The sequence below is a fragment of the Haemorhous mexicanus genome, chromosome 5, assembly GCF_027477595.1.
Source record: "Haemorhous mexicanus isolate bHaeMex1 chromosome 5, bHaeMex1.pri, whole genome shotgun sequence".
In the NCBI taxonomy this organism is placed as follows: domain Eukaryota; kingdom Metazoa; phylum Chordata; class Aves; order Passeriformes; family Fringillidae; genus Haemorhous; species Haemorhous mexicanus.
This window is the reverse complement of record NC_082345.1, coordinates 8,012,842-8,028,482: the sequence shown is the minus strand read 5'-3', so window position 1 is coordinate 8,028,482 and position 15,641 is coordinate 8,012,842. Positions and strand designations below refer to the sequence as shown.

At 41.5% G+C, this 15,641-nt stretch overlaps 1 protein-coding gene across 39 annotated transcripts in view; it reads left to right on the top strand.

The window, feature by feature from the left end:
* LOC132327057 (zinc finger CCCH-type antiviral protein 1-like) overlaps window positions 1–15,029 on the top strand; it is a 30,064-nt gene extending 15,035 nt beyond the window's left edge. For 36 of the 39 annotated variants that reach the window (XM_059845761.1, XM_059845756.1, XM_059845752.1 and 33 more), the window contains 8 exons: window positions 1,200–1,323; window positions 2,524–2,689; window positions 4,558–4,678; window positions 5,236–5,332; window positions 5,743–5,824; window positions 10,531–10,661; window positions 12,494–12,645; window positions 13,231–15,029. In XM_059845761.1, coding sequence (XP_059701744.1) covers window positions 1,200–1,323; window positions 2,524–2,689; window positions 4,558–4,678; window positions 5,236–5,332; window positions 5,743–5,824; window positions 10,531–10,661; window positions 12,494–12,645; window positions 13,231–13,586 — 1,229 coding nt within the window. In that variant the 3' untranslated portion in view covers window positions 13,587–15,029. The remainder of the gene's footprint in view (window positions 1–1,199; window positions 1,324–2,523; window positions 2,690–4,557; window positions 4,679–5,235; window positions 5,333–5,742; window positions 5,825–10,530; window positions 10,662–12,493; window positions 12,646–13,230) is intronic. The other 3 variants (XM_059845751.1, XR_009486432.1, XR_009486433.1) reach the window with 3 other exon arrangements.
* Window positions 15,030–15,641: the final 612 nt, after the last annotated feature.

Genomic DNA, 15,641 nt, shown 5'->3' with positions numbered 1-15,641 from the left:
GCAGTGACAGAGAACAAGACGGAAGTACAAACATAAAGAAACAACATAAAAACACCAAAGTCAATGAAGAAGGAGTCAAGTCCCAAATAAGAAAGATGAAGAAATGCCTTTAGTTTTAGGCTAAATTCTCTTGTAAAACTATAGAGAAGGACTCTTTTTTCCCTGTAACACTTAAAAGTATGAGGAAATAAAAGTGTGCAAGTTGTAGATATCGAGCAAAAACCTCCATACTAAAGTGAACAGGTGTTAAAGTAGCTATAATCCTATAAGAAGTTTGAACAGAAAAAGAAAGATGAGTGATAAAGATCTTATACCCCAAAGAAAGAAAAGATCTGTATTCCTAGAGATAGATATTAAGAACTTTTGCTTTTAAACAACTCATCTTTAAACCAATACCCCATAAGTTGACATGGCCCATAAACACAACTATGAGAAAAACTTATAGAACGTGAGAAAGATTTCATGATTACAAATTTCCCCAAACAGAAGCTATTCGTAGAAATTAAGAGCCACGAGAGAACTATTTTCTTGTAGAGAAGTGTCCATAGTATTAAAAAGAAGGACTTCTCTCCCTAAGTAAACTAAAGAAAGACTATTCTAGAAGTAGGTAACTAAAAATTTTAGGTTTTGTCTCTACATTATTAATAAGGAAAAAAAAAGTTGTAAAGGGAAGATAAGTGTCCTAAAAATTGGGTTCTGATTCTTATTACTCTTTCTTTTAGTTACTATTAATACATTTTTATTTATACCCTTTCAAAATTTTGAGCCTATTTTTTATATAATTTTGGGCCTACTTTTCTCCTATCTCACAACAAAAAATAAATCAATACATTCTAGTAAATGCACTAGTAATTAACCAACACTAAACCCACCACAATAATTAGTACATTAACCAAAAAAATCTCAGATTAGCAAACCAAAACCACTACAGGTGTCCTTCAAGTAAATTTGGCAGTCTGTGTGTATATATATATATATATATATATATATATATATATATATATATGTTGCTTTTCTTGATAAGACTGCAGAAACACTCTCCCCTTCTGTTTTCAGCACTCTGTCTTCATTGCTTATACCAAAGCCCAGGAGAGAAAGCTTCAAAGTATAAAAGATGCTGGTTCTATTTTGGTTTGTTCTTGTCTTGCTCTCTGTGTTAATGATTGCAGAATTCTTGACTATGTCTGATTTCATTACAGATAAATGCAAATCTGTTCATTACCATTTGCCATATAAATGGGAGATACATGATGGATTGAACTGGAAAGAACTTTCCATGATGGAGGAAATTGAAAAGGCCTATTGTGACCCAAAGAACAGCAGGTGTAGTAATGCTGGACTCCTTGCTTGGGGGATTGTGATTGAGCCTGTGTAGGAAAACATGTTTTCTTCCTAAAGATGTCTGACTTCTCAGCTTCTGGTTACTGAGCCTCTCAGAAGCTGGAAGGATGTAAAAATAAGAATTTTTCCTTTTAAAAAAGCAAAGAAACAATGATTGCATGAAAATCCAACTCCAGTTTTGTCTTCTAAAAATAACAAAACTATATTTTGCATGTGAAACTCTGTATAAGGTAAAAAGGCAGTGTTTAAAGCACTAGTATTTCAGATCATTAATCAGTTTATTTACAGTAATGAAGTTGGGCCTTTTGACAACATCTCAGAGCTGGTCCTTCACTATAGCTATTTCTTTCCTACTACAGCTAGTATCTGTAATAACAATAATAGTAATCTGTTATGTACCTAGAGACATTTTATGAAATGTCCTTTGTGTAAGCAGCCTATTTGTTTTTTCTTCTTTTTTATTTCTACTTTAAGACTGTGTTTTCCTTTTAGCTCCTTTCTAGTCCTACTCAAAGCGATCTGGATTCATAGGGCACCCCAAGTTTGGCTTCACAAAATAGTATTCTAATTTTGGCCTATGCCTCTTAAGGCATCAGATGATTTTGATTGGCAATTTTCTGGAGATCACAAGCAATAGTCTCAAGAGGAGGTTGCCATCAAAGTCTTCCTGCCTGGGAATTAACTTTTCAAGACTTGCAGGAATAAGAGCCCAGGTGGCTCCAGTGATGAATGCAGTTTGCAGAACTCACAGCTGTGGTTGCTGTGATTGCATCCTTTGTAACCACAGAAAAAGAACAAAGTTGATAGGCTGCAGGTGTTTGCTGTCAAATTCAGTCACACACTTTGCACATTCTGCTTTTCTACTGAGAAAGACTGTAACCATGCTTAGTTATCACAGAAGTTCCTTTTGCCACACTGTACTTGGAGCCTGACGTTATCTGTAAAGCTGGCAGTGCCACATGTGATTGAGGTGGCATTTGGTGTCTCACAGGCCAGAGTTCGCTTCTGAAGCTTGGAAATGGCTTTCAGAGCTGTCATGTGCTGTGGGAAATAAATTCTTGTATTTTTGATCTAATTAAGTTTGGTTACTTTATATTAAAGAAAATGGCACCAGCTTAAACTGTGGATGAGCAGATAAAATATGCACTGCTAACTGTAATAAACCTGAATTTGTCCTTACAGCATGCCAAGTAAGAACATTAATTTCCAGACAATGACCTGCTCTTCTTCTTTGGTTCGACGCCTCTCTACACCATCATCAGTCACAAAACCCACATTCCTGCTGACCACACAGTGGATTTGGTACTGGAAGAATAACCAAGACAAATGGATTGAATATGGAGAACAGGTGAGTTCACATCCTGTGCTTTGAGTCAGTTCTGCAGGAATATGTGGAGCCTCTCTGCATCCTTTCCCCTTTTCTCAACAGGATTAATTAAGTCAGTCCTTGTGCTTGAATTTTAGAGCATTGGGTAAGGCAGGGAAGCTACATCTGTTCATAACAGATGTGATAAAATGCTGACAGGCTGGAGGAAAGAGAGCTCCCTTTTGGAGTTGTCCATGGCTCCTACAGAGATTTAACATGTAGACACTGCTCTTAAGATACATGGGAAGAAGTTGCCTCCTTTCTAAGCAATGCCCTGCTTCCTTGGACATGCAAGGATTGCTCTGCTCTCTCTGATCAAATGCAGTCTTTTTCCATGCATGTCCAAGTCCTCTGATGAGAAAGTAATCTATCTGAAAAAATGCAGGAAAAGAAATATATATAGAATCTTACCTTCCCCCTAGGCAGATGAGTTTATCCCATATGGTTTACAGTATAGCAGCACAAATGGTAGAACACAAAGGTGATCCAGGGACTTGGAAAAGGACACAGAGAAAGGTGCTGGATAGAGCACAGTTTAAAAGACTCAGAGTAATCTCACATAGTACTCAGCCTCAAGGAGTCACCCAGGTCCAGGAGAGATTACAGCTGTCCAGCTGCTCTTTAGCAGGGAGAGCTTACAAGGAACTCACTCAGGCTTTCCTGAGTGGAATGAAGTGGTTGGTTCATAGTTAAACCACAAGCAAAGTAAAAGCTAAGAGTGAGACTCCTTACACCTGCGACTTTTTTTTTTCCCTTGGCAAATTAGTCTTGGAAGAGCCACCTGCTATTCATGCATTAATCACATCATCAGTGTTTGTTTCCAAGTTCATATGCATCATTGCTCACCATGTCACCCTGTTCCTTTGTGGGTTTTTAGATAGCAGGGTGGAACTAGAAAAGTTCTTGGCCTAGGCCTTTGCTTCCTTTGGAGCCTGAACCAAACTAACTCTGGTTTGGTAAGGAGTTGAGTGTACCCATCACAGCCAGCTGCAGCTCAGCCTTGCCCCCTCCCCTGCCGAGGAACCGGGCAGGGAGTGAGAAAACTCAAGGCATGAGATAAAGACTGGGAATTGCTGCCAGAGCAGTGATTCCTTCTCTGCCTTGGGAACTCTGCTCCCCGATAACAGGGTAGCAAATGCTCACACTCAGTGGGATTTCCTTTTCAGGCCTGAAGGTGAAAAATGCTAAAGCAAAAAAGTGTGCACAAGCAAGGCAAAACAAAGCATTCATTCCCCTCTTCCCTTGGACAGACAGGTGCTCAGCCATCCCAGGAAAGCTGGGCTCCATCACAGGTCACAGTCTCTTGGGAAAGCAAACACCTTCACTCCAAATGTCTCTCCCCTCCTCCTTCCCCCAGCTTTGTATACAGGAGTGACACCTTATGGTCTGGGATGTCCCTGTGGCCAGTTGGGGTCAACTCTCCTGCATGTGTATCCTCCCAAGGCCTTGTGCTCCCCAGTCCCAGCACTGGTGGGATGGGAGAGGAGCAGAAAAGGCCTTGGCTCTGTGCATGCCTAAACTAAATAATAACTAAAACATCCCTGTGTTATCAGCACTGTTCCAGCACAAATCCAAAACATAGCCACTACCAGCTTCTGGGAGGAAATTTAATTCTACCCCAGCCAGAACCAGCACAACTTGTTACAGGAATTTAAAGTTACTAATTACGTATTTGAATTTATGTCACAAATATTCAGTACTCAGCCTCAGGCCACCATAGTTCTGGGTAGATTCCTTGTCATTCTACACTTGGCCTCTTCTTTTCCTCTACCCCAGCTAGTTATCCAGGGTTTAGTCCTGACTGTGATACTTCTCATTCTCTTTTTTTTTTTTCTCTTCTCCCCACAAAGGAAGAAGGGAACAGCACGACCTCACCATCTTCTGCTATTATTGAGAATTTGTATCAAGCAGATCCATGTGCCATTGTACCTTTCCAGGCTGGCCAACATCAGTATGAACTCAATTTTAAAGGTAGTAATTTTAAAGGTTCTCATCTAGAACTATGCAGTTGCTTTATAGACCCTTGCAAAGTCTCCCAGTTTTTAGAAGTTATGACTTCCTTTTCTGACACCACTTCCAGTTTCACTTACTGGAAATGAGGTAGTCGTGGCCCAGAGCAAATTCCTTCCAAAAGTAACCTTCCCCCCTTACTCCTTGACACTCTCCAGACTCACATCTGACCAGAAATATAAAGGTTCATAGTCTTCACATAAAGTCATAGTAAACTTTAGGGAAAGTAAGTTAACACTGTGGATGGTAAAAAATTCAAGTTAGGCATCTTCATGCTGCTGTAGCAATGTTTAAAGAGCATTGAGTGGCTTGAAGGAGCAAGCAGGATAGGCACAGGTTCAATCACAGAATTACAGGAAAGACAGGAAGCTTATACAGCCTTTGTGCAACTACTCCTCAGCAGGTAGAATTGACAGTGAGTATGCAGTTTTCATTAAAGGATGACTGGTGAGGACAAGATGACCCTGTCTTGTAGACTTATTCATAACTTTTTTTCCCTTCTCTTTTTTCTCCACAAGAAATGATTCAGACAAATACTCATTTTAAAACTCGAAGACAGGTTTGCAGGCGACCAAAATTTGTGTCTTCTGAAGATGTGCAGAAGATAAAGACAGGGTAAGTGCTCCTTAGGGTGTTTTTTCATATTTTAGAAGCAATCATAAGGCAAAATGGGTCCCAGTGCTGGCAGTAGTTGTACAGAGATCACAGGTGCTGCTGGAGAAAGCCTAACCATGGGACTGAAGAACAGAAGCTATATCACTAACTGCAGTCTTGGTGTATTACTTCTGTCTGGGGTACACGTTACTCCAGGTACTCCAACCATAGCTGTTACTTTAAAAAGCAAGTGCAAGAGGCCTGTGATGGTTGAGGAGCAGCAGGCAGAGCCCAGCCTACAGACTGAGGCTGTTTTCTTAGTTTCTTGTGGTTTATTTTGTTAATTATTAAGTACAGGAATTGGCCAAAGGGGATGCTCCAATTGGAGCAGTACTAGAATTACTAACACTTCATTTCCATCTGTTTGCAAGCAGCCAAAGGGATTCTTCTATTCCAAATCAGACCTGTCCTAGTCACTGGGATGGATCTGCACTGCCTGACTTCGGATACAAGGTAATTTTTTCCCCCTCTTCTCATAATTCTGATGGAAAGGCCATATTCAGAGCTTAACTGAATCCGCTGTAACTGTGTGGATGCTAAAAAGGGACAGGAGTAATTTCTTGGGTGGGTGTGCTAAAGATCTAGGTGATCTCCCAGGGGCTCATGAAACAGGTGCCAGATTGCCTTGAACTTCAACTGCATTTTAGGCATTTATCTACATACCAAAAACTCAAAACTCCAAACAACAACAAACCCAAAACTCACCAAATTCAAGACAGGAGGAGTAAATTTGGATTGGAGATCCAGGAAAGGAAATCTCTGTATCTTCCAGTACTGTCAACATACATCATGGATCTGAGCGCAGACCTTGGCCTCAGGAAATGGCAGAAATAAAGATCTACAGCCTTAAAATAAAAAAACCATGGCAGTGATATCTTCCACAAAACAAACCCAACCCCTGTCAGCCCCAAGTCTAGCTTCTTATTTGGTCTACCAAGACCACAATGTGTGGGTGTTTTTTAGATTTCTAGGTCCTGCAGTGCTTCTGGGAGAGCAGCACAGTTTGTGGAAGTACTGCAGGACTCTAGAAGAAAAGGCTTTTTCATGTTACACAGGCCCTTTGTGTAGTGGTTTTGACCCTGCTTGAGGAGCAGTGTAAGAGATTTTCCTTGTTGACTGTGTCACAGGATCTTGTGTGATGCTGACCAGGTTGTGTTGGCACAGATACCCTGGGGGCTGAGGAGCACCAGTGCGTGGCTGTGTGTCAGTGTCATGGGTGGAGTAAAGCACTTCACTTACAAGGGAGAAGGAGTGCTATGTTGATATTTAATCACCATTTAACAAAATTTGATAGTGAAGGAGACAGTGGTTTAACAAGATTTGATGGCAAAGTACACTTGATTATTTACTGCATGGACAGGGTCAGACAAAAGTGCTAGAGAGACCCTCCTGTTGAGTCGTGACTTTTATAAAGAAAAGATGAAATAATAATGAGAGTGTGTGGGAATCTGGCAGGCAGCCCATTTGAAGATTTGCCTGTGATATTTGGAGCCCAGTGGAAGTAACAAAGGAATATGCTCTTCCCTTGGCTTATCAGCATCTTAATTTACAAGCATAAATTTTTCCAAAGAGTGCCAGAAAGGCAGGTACCTCTGTTTTGTTCAGGTACCTCTGTCTCTTGAGCTGTGTGTACTTAATTGCTTCCCATACTTGCTCTGAAAACTTGTCTGAATTTCAGTTGAGTACATTTGTTGGGGTGTTTCTGGAGTCACTGGGGTGAATGTGGGAAGCTTTGGAAGGCACTGCACAGATCCATAGTATCTTTTGGTTGTACCTGTGGGGATGTGTGAGTAGAAGGAGCTCAGTTTGCTTGCTCAGTTAGCACCTAAGAAAATATCTCTTTAACTTGTGAGTGCCTTTCACAGGAAAGGAAAAGTGACAGTGCCCATGATACCTATTGGCACTAGAAGTGAAAGCCTGGGCTAGATTAAATCTTTCTGTGGGACCCTAAGCTTATTTTTTTGCAGTAGATAATATTGGGAGTGGCTGGGATTCTGCATGCTTGTGGTGACCAGTGTAAGAGCTGACAGCTACAACTCGATGAACTGCCTTCTCTTCAGACATTGACAAATAATCCTGGCAAAGTCTGCTGTGCTGGAAGTGATCCATTTTAAAAAGGAACCTGTGAGATAGGCAGAAAGTCATCTTGTCTTAAAATGGGAAGCTGTGCTTTGGTAACATTGCTTATTTTTCAAGTATTGCCGTGTCTTAAACTGTAAGTCATTGAGAACAGTTCTGTAGAAAGAAGTGTATAAAATGCACAATGGAAATTGGGAACACTCATTGGAAAGTTGGTGTGAATTTCTCCTGTCTTTGTTTTCACAAAGTGGAATTGGTAGTTTTTAAATGTTTTAAAGGGGAAAAAAAAAGAATTTATTATATCCTGAAACTTCTTGCTGGGTTTAAAATTGTCTCTTTAATGTACAACTGAGAAAAGTGTGCACTGGATGTGTGGTTTCCTGTCAGTCTCTGTGTGGCTGATGTGCTGCTGAATCTTGGCCAATGATTGCAGGCCAAGGATTGCTGCACTGTACCAGGCACAGGATGCAATGTGAAGAGTGTCTGAGCATTTTACAGATGTCAGTTCTGGTGGGGTCACTGCCACCAGTACCAACCCTGCTCCTTCCAACACCCCAGTGAAGCAGAGCTCAGGGTGTGAGTCACAGAGTACTGCTCTTCTTCAGTCATACACTGATGGAAATTGCTGCCAGAGCAGTGATTCCTTCTCTGCCTTGGGAACTCTGCTCCTTGATAAGAGGGTAGCAAATGCTCACACTCAGTAGGATTTCCTTTTCAGGCCTGAAGGTGAAAAATGCTGAAGAAGTTGTGTAGTTATGCCATATCAGCCTTCAACAGCAATGTGATGCTGTGATCCTTTATTAGCACTAGAAGCATCTTTGGGGAAATAAGGTCAAGCTCACAAAGATTTCATGGAAAGGAAAACAGCTTTGTTGTCAGGAGGCCATCATATGATTAAATAATGGAAATACCTTTCTTACAGGATCAGGCCTTGTGTAACATGGCTGACCCTCTGTTTTACCTAGAAAGGTTTCAGTTCCTCAGGAAGAGATCATAGAATCATAGAACAGGCTGAGTTGGAAGGGACCCATTGGGATCATCGAGTCCAACACCTGGCCCCGCACAGAACACCCCAGGAATTACACCATGAGCCTGAAGAATGCAGCAGAGCAAAAGTACTTTTGTAGTTGAAGTGAGAATTGTTCATGTAGAAATAAATTTGCAGATGACACCAAGCTGAACACTGTAGGTAACACACTTGAAGGACAAGGGCCATCCAGAGGGATGTGGACAAATTCAAGAAGTGGTCCATGGGAATCCAATGAGGTTCAGCAAGTACTGGTGCTGCACCTGGGCCAGGACAGCCCCTGGGAGCAGTTCAGGCTGGGGATGAGCAGATGGAGCAGCCCTGGGAGAAGCACTTGGGGGTACTGGTGGTGATAGCTGGACATGCCCTGGCCCTGAACCCCCCTTGTGCTGAGCTGATAATTTACAAGGGCTGGAGTGACAAGACTAGGGGGGATGGCTTCAAACTGACAGAGAGTAGCTTTAGACTGGATATTAGGAAGAAATTCTTCCCTGTCAGGCTGGTGAGGCCCTGACACAGGTTGCCCAGAGAAGCTGTGGCTGCCCCATCCCTGGAGGTGTCCAAGGCCAGGCTGAATGGGGCTTGGAGCAACTTGGGATAGTGGAAGGTGTCCCTGCCCGTGACACAGGGTGGCACTGGATGGGCTTTAAGATCCCTTCTAAGCCAACCTACTGTTTGATTCTAAATAAAAGATGTAGTCCTGAAATACAGTGACATGATCTTCATCCTGTAGTTGATGGTGAGCAACTTGGGCTGTGGTGCCACAGACTGTGCAGACAATGACTATTTGCATATCCTGATTGTTTTATGTGCTGTGCTGTAAAGCTTTGGAAAATGCTCTGTATTGAGACATGGGAAATTTCACTCAATTTTTTAAAGGCTTTTAAATAAATTCAAAGAAGTAGTTCTTTCTTGTGCAGCTGGCTTTATTCTTAACCTTTAGAACACTTCCCTGTGGGTGATCTCCTCATTAGTAAATACTTAAATGTATCAGTGAAACACAAATTTTATTCTACTTTTTCTCGCTAAGCTCAGCCTTCTAAAAAGAGGGAGTTTTTGCCTGGTAGGGTAAGATGTTAGTTTCCTTGTTACCTTTTAGGATGGCCACAGCTTTCCTGCTCAAAACACTTTGGCATGTTGGGATCTTGGGATGTTGGGATCTCACTTTGTAATCTTGAGTTCCCACTTGGCTTGAGTTGTGGTAAAGTGGAAGGTATTACCAGGTGGCATCAGTCTGCCAGCATCAAACTTCTGCAGTTTATGGAGATAAATGTTGATTCTAGAAGATAAAAGACATGAGTTACTTTGGAGAAAAAATGGAAAATTCATGCATGACATAAACAAGCAGAAGAGATTGAATAACGTTTAATTATGTTTTGCATTAAATTCTCTTTGGAAAAAATGAGCATTTCTTAAGGGATTTTTAAACACAAAATGTATGGATAAATAAATAAAAGGATAATGGCTAAATAGACTTTGTTTCCTTTGGGAAAGGAGATGTATTTGTTTAAGCAGGTGTTCGGTGTCACATTTGTTTAGAAATGTAGAGTTTTTTTCTGAAGTCCATATTTAAGTGAAGCTTTCTAACTTTGAAAAGGTAAGACACTGCCAAGAGGGTATTTATGTTTTGTTTGTTTAATCTATAATAGCTGAAGCTCCCACAGATGTCTAGTTAAAAATGATGCTTTTATCTAAGATCTTTTGTTCTTAGTCAGCTTCGGATATGAAACTGATACTCTCTGGAATAATCTGTCAAATTTGCTTTTTGCAATTTCTATTCCATTGAGATTTAAAGTTGCAGGTGTCAACTCTTGGAGATTATAAACCTTTCAACATCCTTCCTGAAGAGAGGTGAGGTGTCCTTGCAAAGCAGGACAGACTGATTTTCTTGGTATTTGGTTATTCACATAGTCATGATCTAAAGCATTTAATTACCCTTCATAAGCAGAGTTTGGGGACCCTTTTGAAAGTGTATCTGCTGGAATTAGGCTTCTGCATGTTCCAGACTCACTGCAGCCTCATGCCTTTTTTTGCTTTGGTTTGTATTTTATAGGCAGTGGTGATCAGCAACACAACCTCTGAATACAATGAAATAAAGCAGCTGTTTCATCAGACTATGAAAAATTACAGCATCCTTAACATACAGAGGATTCAGAATCCATCCCTCTGGAAGGTGTTTCAGTGGTTAGTACTTGTTTCCCTATCCTTATGAGGAGGCAGTCTCCAAGAACAGGTTGTCCTGTATGTGCTTTCTAGGAAAGAAAGGAAGTTGCCACCTGTGCTGTGACATAACTGGTACTTTGTTACTAGAATTTCAGGATTGGTGTCTGAGGCCTTCCACAGAATGCCATGCTCTGTGGGGAGGTTTCCTTTGCATGGCTCCTTGGAAGATGGGGGGAGAAGCATGGAGGGAAAAACATGCATGATGTAGAACTGGGATGATGAGGATACCTACAGGGATGTGGAACAGTGATTGTCTTGGGGATGGAGCAATAACTGCCTGCTGCACACGTGCTCTGTCTGTTACAAATCTTTATCCATTAGAGTATATGAAATGCTAAAAAGAGTAAAGGCTGCTTGGGCCTTTTTGTTCTAGTCAGATTTATTTCAGTGCTTTTGCTGAACAAAGTCAGTATTCACTGAGAAAGAATCCTTGTGTTTTAACTTGATGATCTCTGAGTTCCAGAGCTCCTTTCTGCTTTTCAACATCTGCATCTGTGATACTGAACACTAGGTACTTAGGCCAAGCTGGATACCAGCAGATTAGAGCTGGGGTTCAACCATGTTCAAGTTAGTTTGATGTAGGATTAAGCTGTTGCTTAGAACAGTTGTCTAGTTTAAAACAAGAGTAAGTATTCAAGGACTGTATGGAATGGTAATGGAGTAGAAAAATACTGCTCAAATAAATGCTTTCACCTGCAAAATGATGGAACCCAGAAAGTGATCAACTACTGATTCATAAAACCTTTTCATCTAGCAAAACATAAGAGACTTCAAAACATGTATTAGTGCATATTTTTTATCCTTCTCCAATGACATAATTAAGCTAAGCAGGCAGAGTTAAACATTGCCAAGTCCAGAGGATGATGGAGTAATTTGGGTTGGAAGAGACCTTAAAGCTCATCCAATCTGCACAGGGCAGGGACATCTTCCACTATCCCAAGTTGCTCCAAGCCCTGTCCAACCTGGCCTGGAACACTTTGAGGGATGGGGCAGCCACAGCTTCTCTGGGCACCCTGTGTCAGGGCCTCACCACCCTCACAGTACATTCTCAATGAACAAGTTTCAGTCTGTTGCACATAACATTTATTACTTTACAAGTTGGAAGGAATCTCTCCTCCCCCTGGCTCTGATTAATTTGTGGCAGATGACTCTCTGCAGAATATTACTGTCTTGTCCACTTCAGCAGCTTCTGAAAAACTGAGAGGTGTCTGGATGCTGTGGAATGATGATGGGAAATATGAATTGAGCCTTTTGTTGTGATTTCTCTTTTGACCCTGTTCATAGCTCAGTTTGACTCTGGCCTCAACCAGCGAGGTGAGCAGTGGGCAAAGTAGGCTGGGTTTGTGTCCTGGCTCCATCTCCTCAGCAGCACTGACCTCTCAAGGGCAGGAGCTGGGGCTGTGGCATGGAGCACAAGCTGCCTCCAGCTTTGAGCCACTGTGGGAGCACAGAGCCTCTGAGGTTAATGGTGCCTCCACTTCACTGAGAGCTTCAGTGGGAAGGGCCCTACAGAGGAGCAACAGGTTGGCACAGTGGTGACTGCAATAGTGTCAAGTGCCTAAATTCCCTGAGTAAAGCCAGAATTATCTAGAATTGCTGAGCAGTGGTGTCAGTACTGTGCTCATCTCATACATGTTCATTATGCTGCTAGTGTGTCTCATCTTCTGAGAGGTGAGAGCTCTCATCCAGCTGACATTTGTGTGGATGTTACATAGTTGTTTAAATTGTTTAAAAAGCCACTTTTTTCCCTTTTCTTCCATGGCTCACATTCTCCTCCCCTTCATTTTTATCAGGCAAAAAGAGAAGATGAAAAGAGAAAATGGAGGAAAGGAAGTCCCGGAAAAACGCCTCTTCCACGGAGCTGACGTCACGTCCATGGAAACGATCTGCAGTCAGAACTTTGACTGGAGAATTTGTGGAAGCAATGGAACTAACTATGGGAAGGGTATGTAGAAAGTGAGATGTCTGCTGAGACTCCCCTGCTAGTGGAGCAGTCAAAAGTTCTGAAGTCTTTAACTATAGAAGGAGAAAAAAAAAGACAAGAATTGATATTATGATCCTTCTGAAGAGGGCCAGGATTTGCTTTGGGTTGGGGGTAAGTCTTCCTACAAGGTATTAAGAGCATTAGTGATTTGGGATTTGCTGTAGGTGGCATTTTCTGATGTCTGAGGTCATAATTTGAACTTAAAAATCAGTTTGTATGACAGGGAGCAGAGGGGCAGGTATGTCCTCAGTGTGATCATGGAAAGTCCTCATGTTTTCTTGTCTGTCCCTCTCATCACAACACATAGACCTGTAGTGTGCTTATTTGTACAGCTTTTAAAAAAATTACTCCTAAAATAGCAAATAGTGAATGGAAATGACATAGTGCAGTCCCCTCTCTTGCAAAAATTTTGGTGGTATTCTGTAAACCGACTAAGACAAGTCCTGAAAGTTGAGTCAGATACCTCCTAAAAACCCAGGGCTTGCTCAGATTTTGCTGTCACTGTATAAATTCTCCTCACAACCACGTTTCCATCTCGTTTTCTAGGAAGTTACTTTTCTAGAGATGCTTGCTATTCCCACACCTACTGTCAGGCTACGCTGCAGGGACACTTCATGTTCGTGGCTCGTGTTCTGGTTGGAGACTACGTGAAAGGCAACGCCGCCTTCGTCCGTCCCCCAGTGAAGTGTGCTGACAAGCTGTGGTTATATGACAGCTGTGTGGATGATGAATTCAATCCTGCTGTTTTTGTTGTCTTTGAAAAACACCAGATTTACCCAGAGTACATAATAGAGTATAAAGAGACAGGAATAAGTGAGCAGAAAGAGACAGGAATAAGACAGCAGAAAGAGACAGGAATACGAGTGTCTAGAGAGGAGGGAAGAAAATGTGTCATATCTTAGAGGAATGTGGCAGTTTGTGTCCCTCATCTTGTTTCTCGTATTGCAGGTGTTCTCCTACTTGGTGACTTCTTTCTTTTTAATACAGTTCTTGGGAATGTTAATCCAATTTTTGCATTGAGGAGGGCTGGCAAAGCAGATGTTACATTTGTTGTGACTGCCTTATCTTCTCTTCCTCTCTTAAATCAAGCACAGACATTTTGATAACCATAGCAGAAAAATCAGAATTGTGGGATGGGAAATTGAATGTTATGACTGCTGTGGGCAAATAATTGTAAATGCATCGTCTAAAAAAATAGAGAGGACTTCGCAAACAGTTAAAAGAAAAATTAACAGAACAGTAGTTTTAAAGGAAACTGTCAGGTTTTTAGTAGCCAGAGACTCTTTTCAGTGCAGAATTCATCTGTTCTTGATCCTCTCATCTATCATTATTATAAACAACTCAGTGTAGGTAATAATTACTTGAGTTTGTTTTCAAAGCACTGCTTCTAATGCTGGTACATGTTTTGAGTTAAAATGATAAACAAAAAAAGAAAAAGCATATTTTAAATCCATGTCGTTAGTTCTCGAAAATTTTCATCTGTACAATGGCAGATGGATCAGAAAGCTGTTGAATCAGATTCTTTGTGGAAATGAGCAGTAACTTGCTGTAACCTATACAAAAGCAGAGCTCAACTGAAACTGTAAAAGCCACGACATGTGAGTAAGCAGATACCAAAATTTGGTGGTTTGGCTACAACTAATGGCATAAGGACACAAAGGCTGTGTCCCAACGAGCCAGGCTTTCCAGTGGGTGTGGCCACGTAGCGCAGCAGGACAGAAGAAACTTCTTAAGGATCATGGAGGTGTTCTGTCCTGTTTGTGCAATAATTTTCGTTTTTCCAGATTAGAATAGGACCAGAAGAGACCAGTCAGGTTCTCCTGAGGCCAGTGGTAGAACTGCTGTCCTAAGGCACTGTCTGCATGTTCTGCTGCCCGCTTGCGTGGGGCAGGATGCTGACAAGTGAGGATCCTCTTTTTCTTTTGGCGGCGATCCAGGATCAGAAACCTCTGGATGTTAGCAGGGAGTCTGTAAGTGGATCAGAATGAAGGCCCTCTGTACAAAATGCCATATTCAGGCAGTTTAGCTGTTCAGAGGAAAACTGGGAGTGAGGACAGAGGAGCAGTAATTTTTATCTTCAGATAAGCTTTCCAGAAAAACCAATAGCCTCTAAGGTTTTTGCATCTGTGATAGAAATCTGTCAATCACTCAAAGATAGCAAGTTCTTCCCAAGAAGAATGGAAAAGATAAATCCAGAAAATCTTACTAAAATGACTTAGAACTAAATGAAAACATGCAAAGAAGATTTTAACATTTTTTAAGATCTTTCTCTTGTTTGCCTGTAGAATTCCTGAATTACTGAGCTTGCTGTATCTGCAAATAAAACCTGTGTTTAGGCACTTTCAGTTTGAAGTTTGTCTTTACATAAACATGGCAAGACTAAATATGCTGAGTGAACCAGCCCCTGCCTGCATTCCCTGTCTTCCTTCAGTGTTTCTAAACCAGAGAACTGCACACGTGGACTGCCATAGTAGAGTAGGTGTTTAGCTAATTGCTAAGGAGAGAATATTTCTGTAAATTAACTTCCTAACTAGGAGATGTTTGATATTAAAGTGGTGGGTTAGTTTGGTTAGATTTCATGTAATTAAACAGCTGCTCTGAGCAGTCAATTAAGTCCTAAGGTGAAAGAATTACGTGAGGAAGTGGCAGAATTGTTGGTTTTAAATCTTGAAGTAGTGAGATATTGAGAGGTTCTAAGGATGTACTTCTTTAATATGCAGATGAGTAACTTTTAAAGACTAAATCAGGCACCTGTAGAAAGCCCCAGGCCTGTGAGGCACAAGGCAGGCCTGGATGGGGATGTCAGCATCTCAGTGAGATGCTGTCAGCTTAGAATCAGTCCAGATCACCACACACAGAGTAAGGACACAGCAGTACAGGAACTGCAGAGTTGTTCCATGGTCCAACCCACCCTGCAGCAGGGATGGATGCAGCTCTCTGGTGCACAAGGCTTTGGC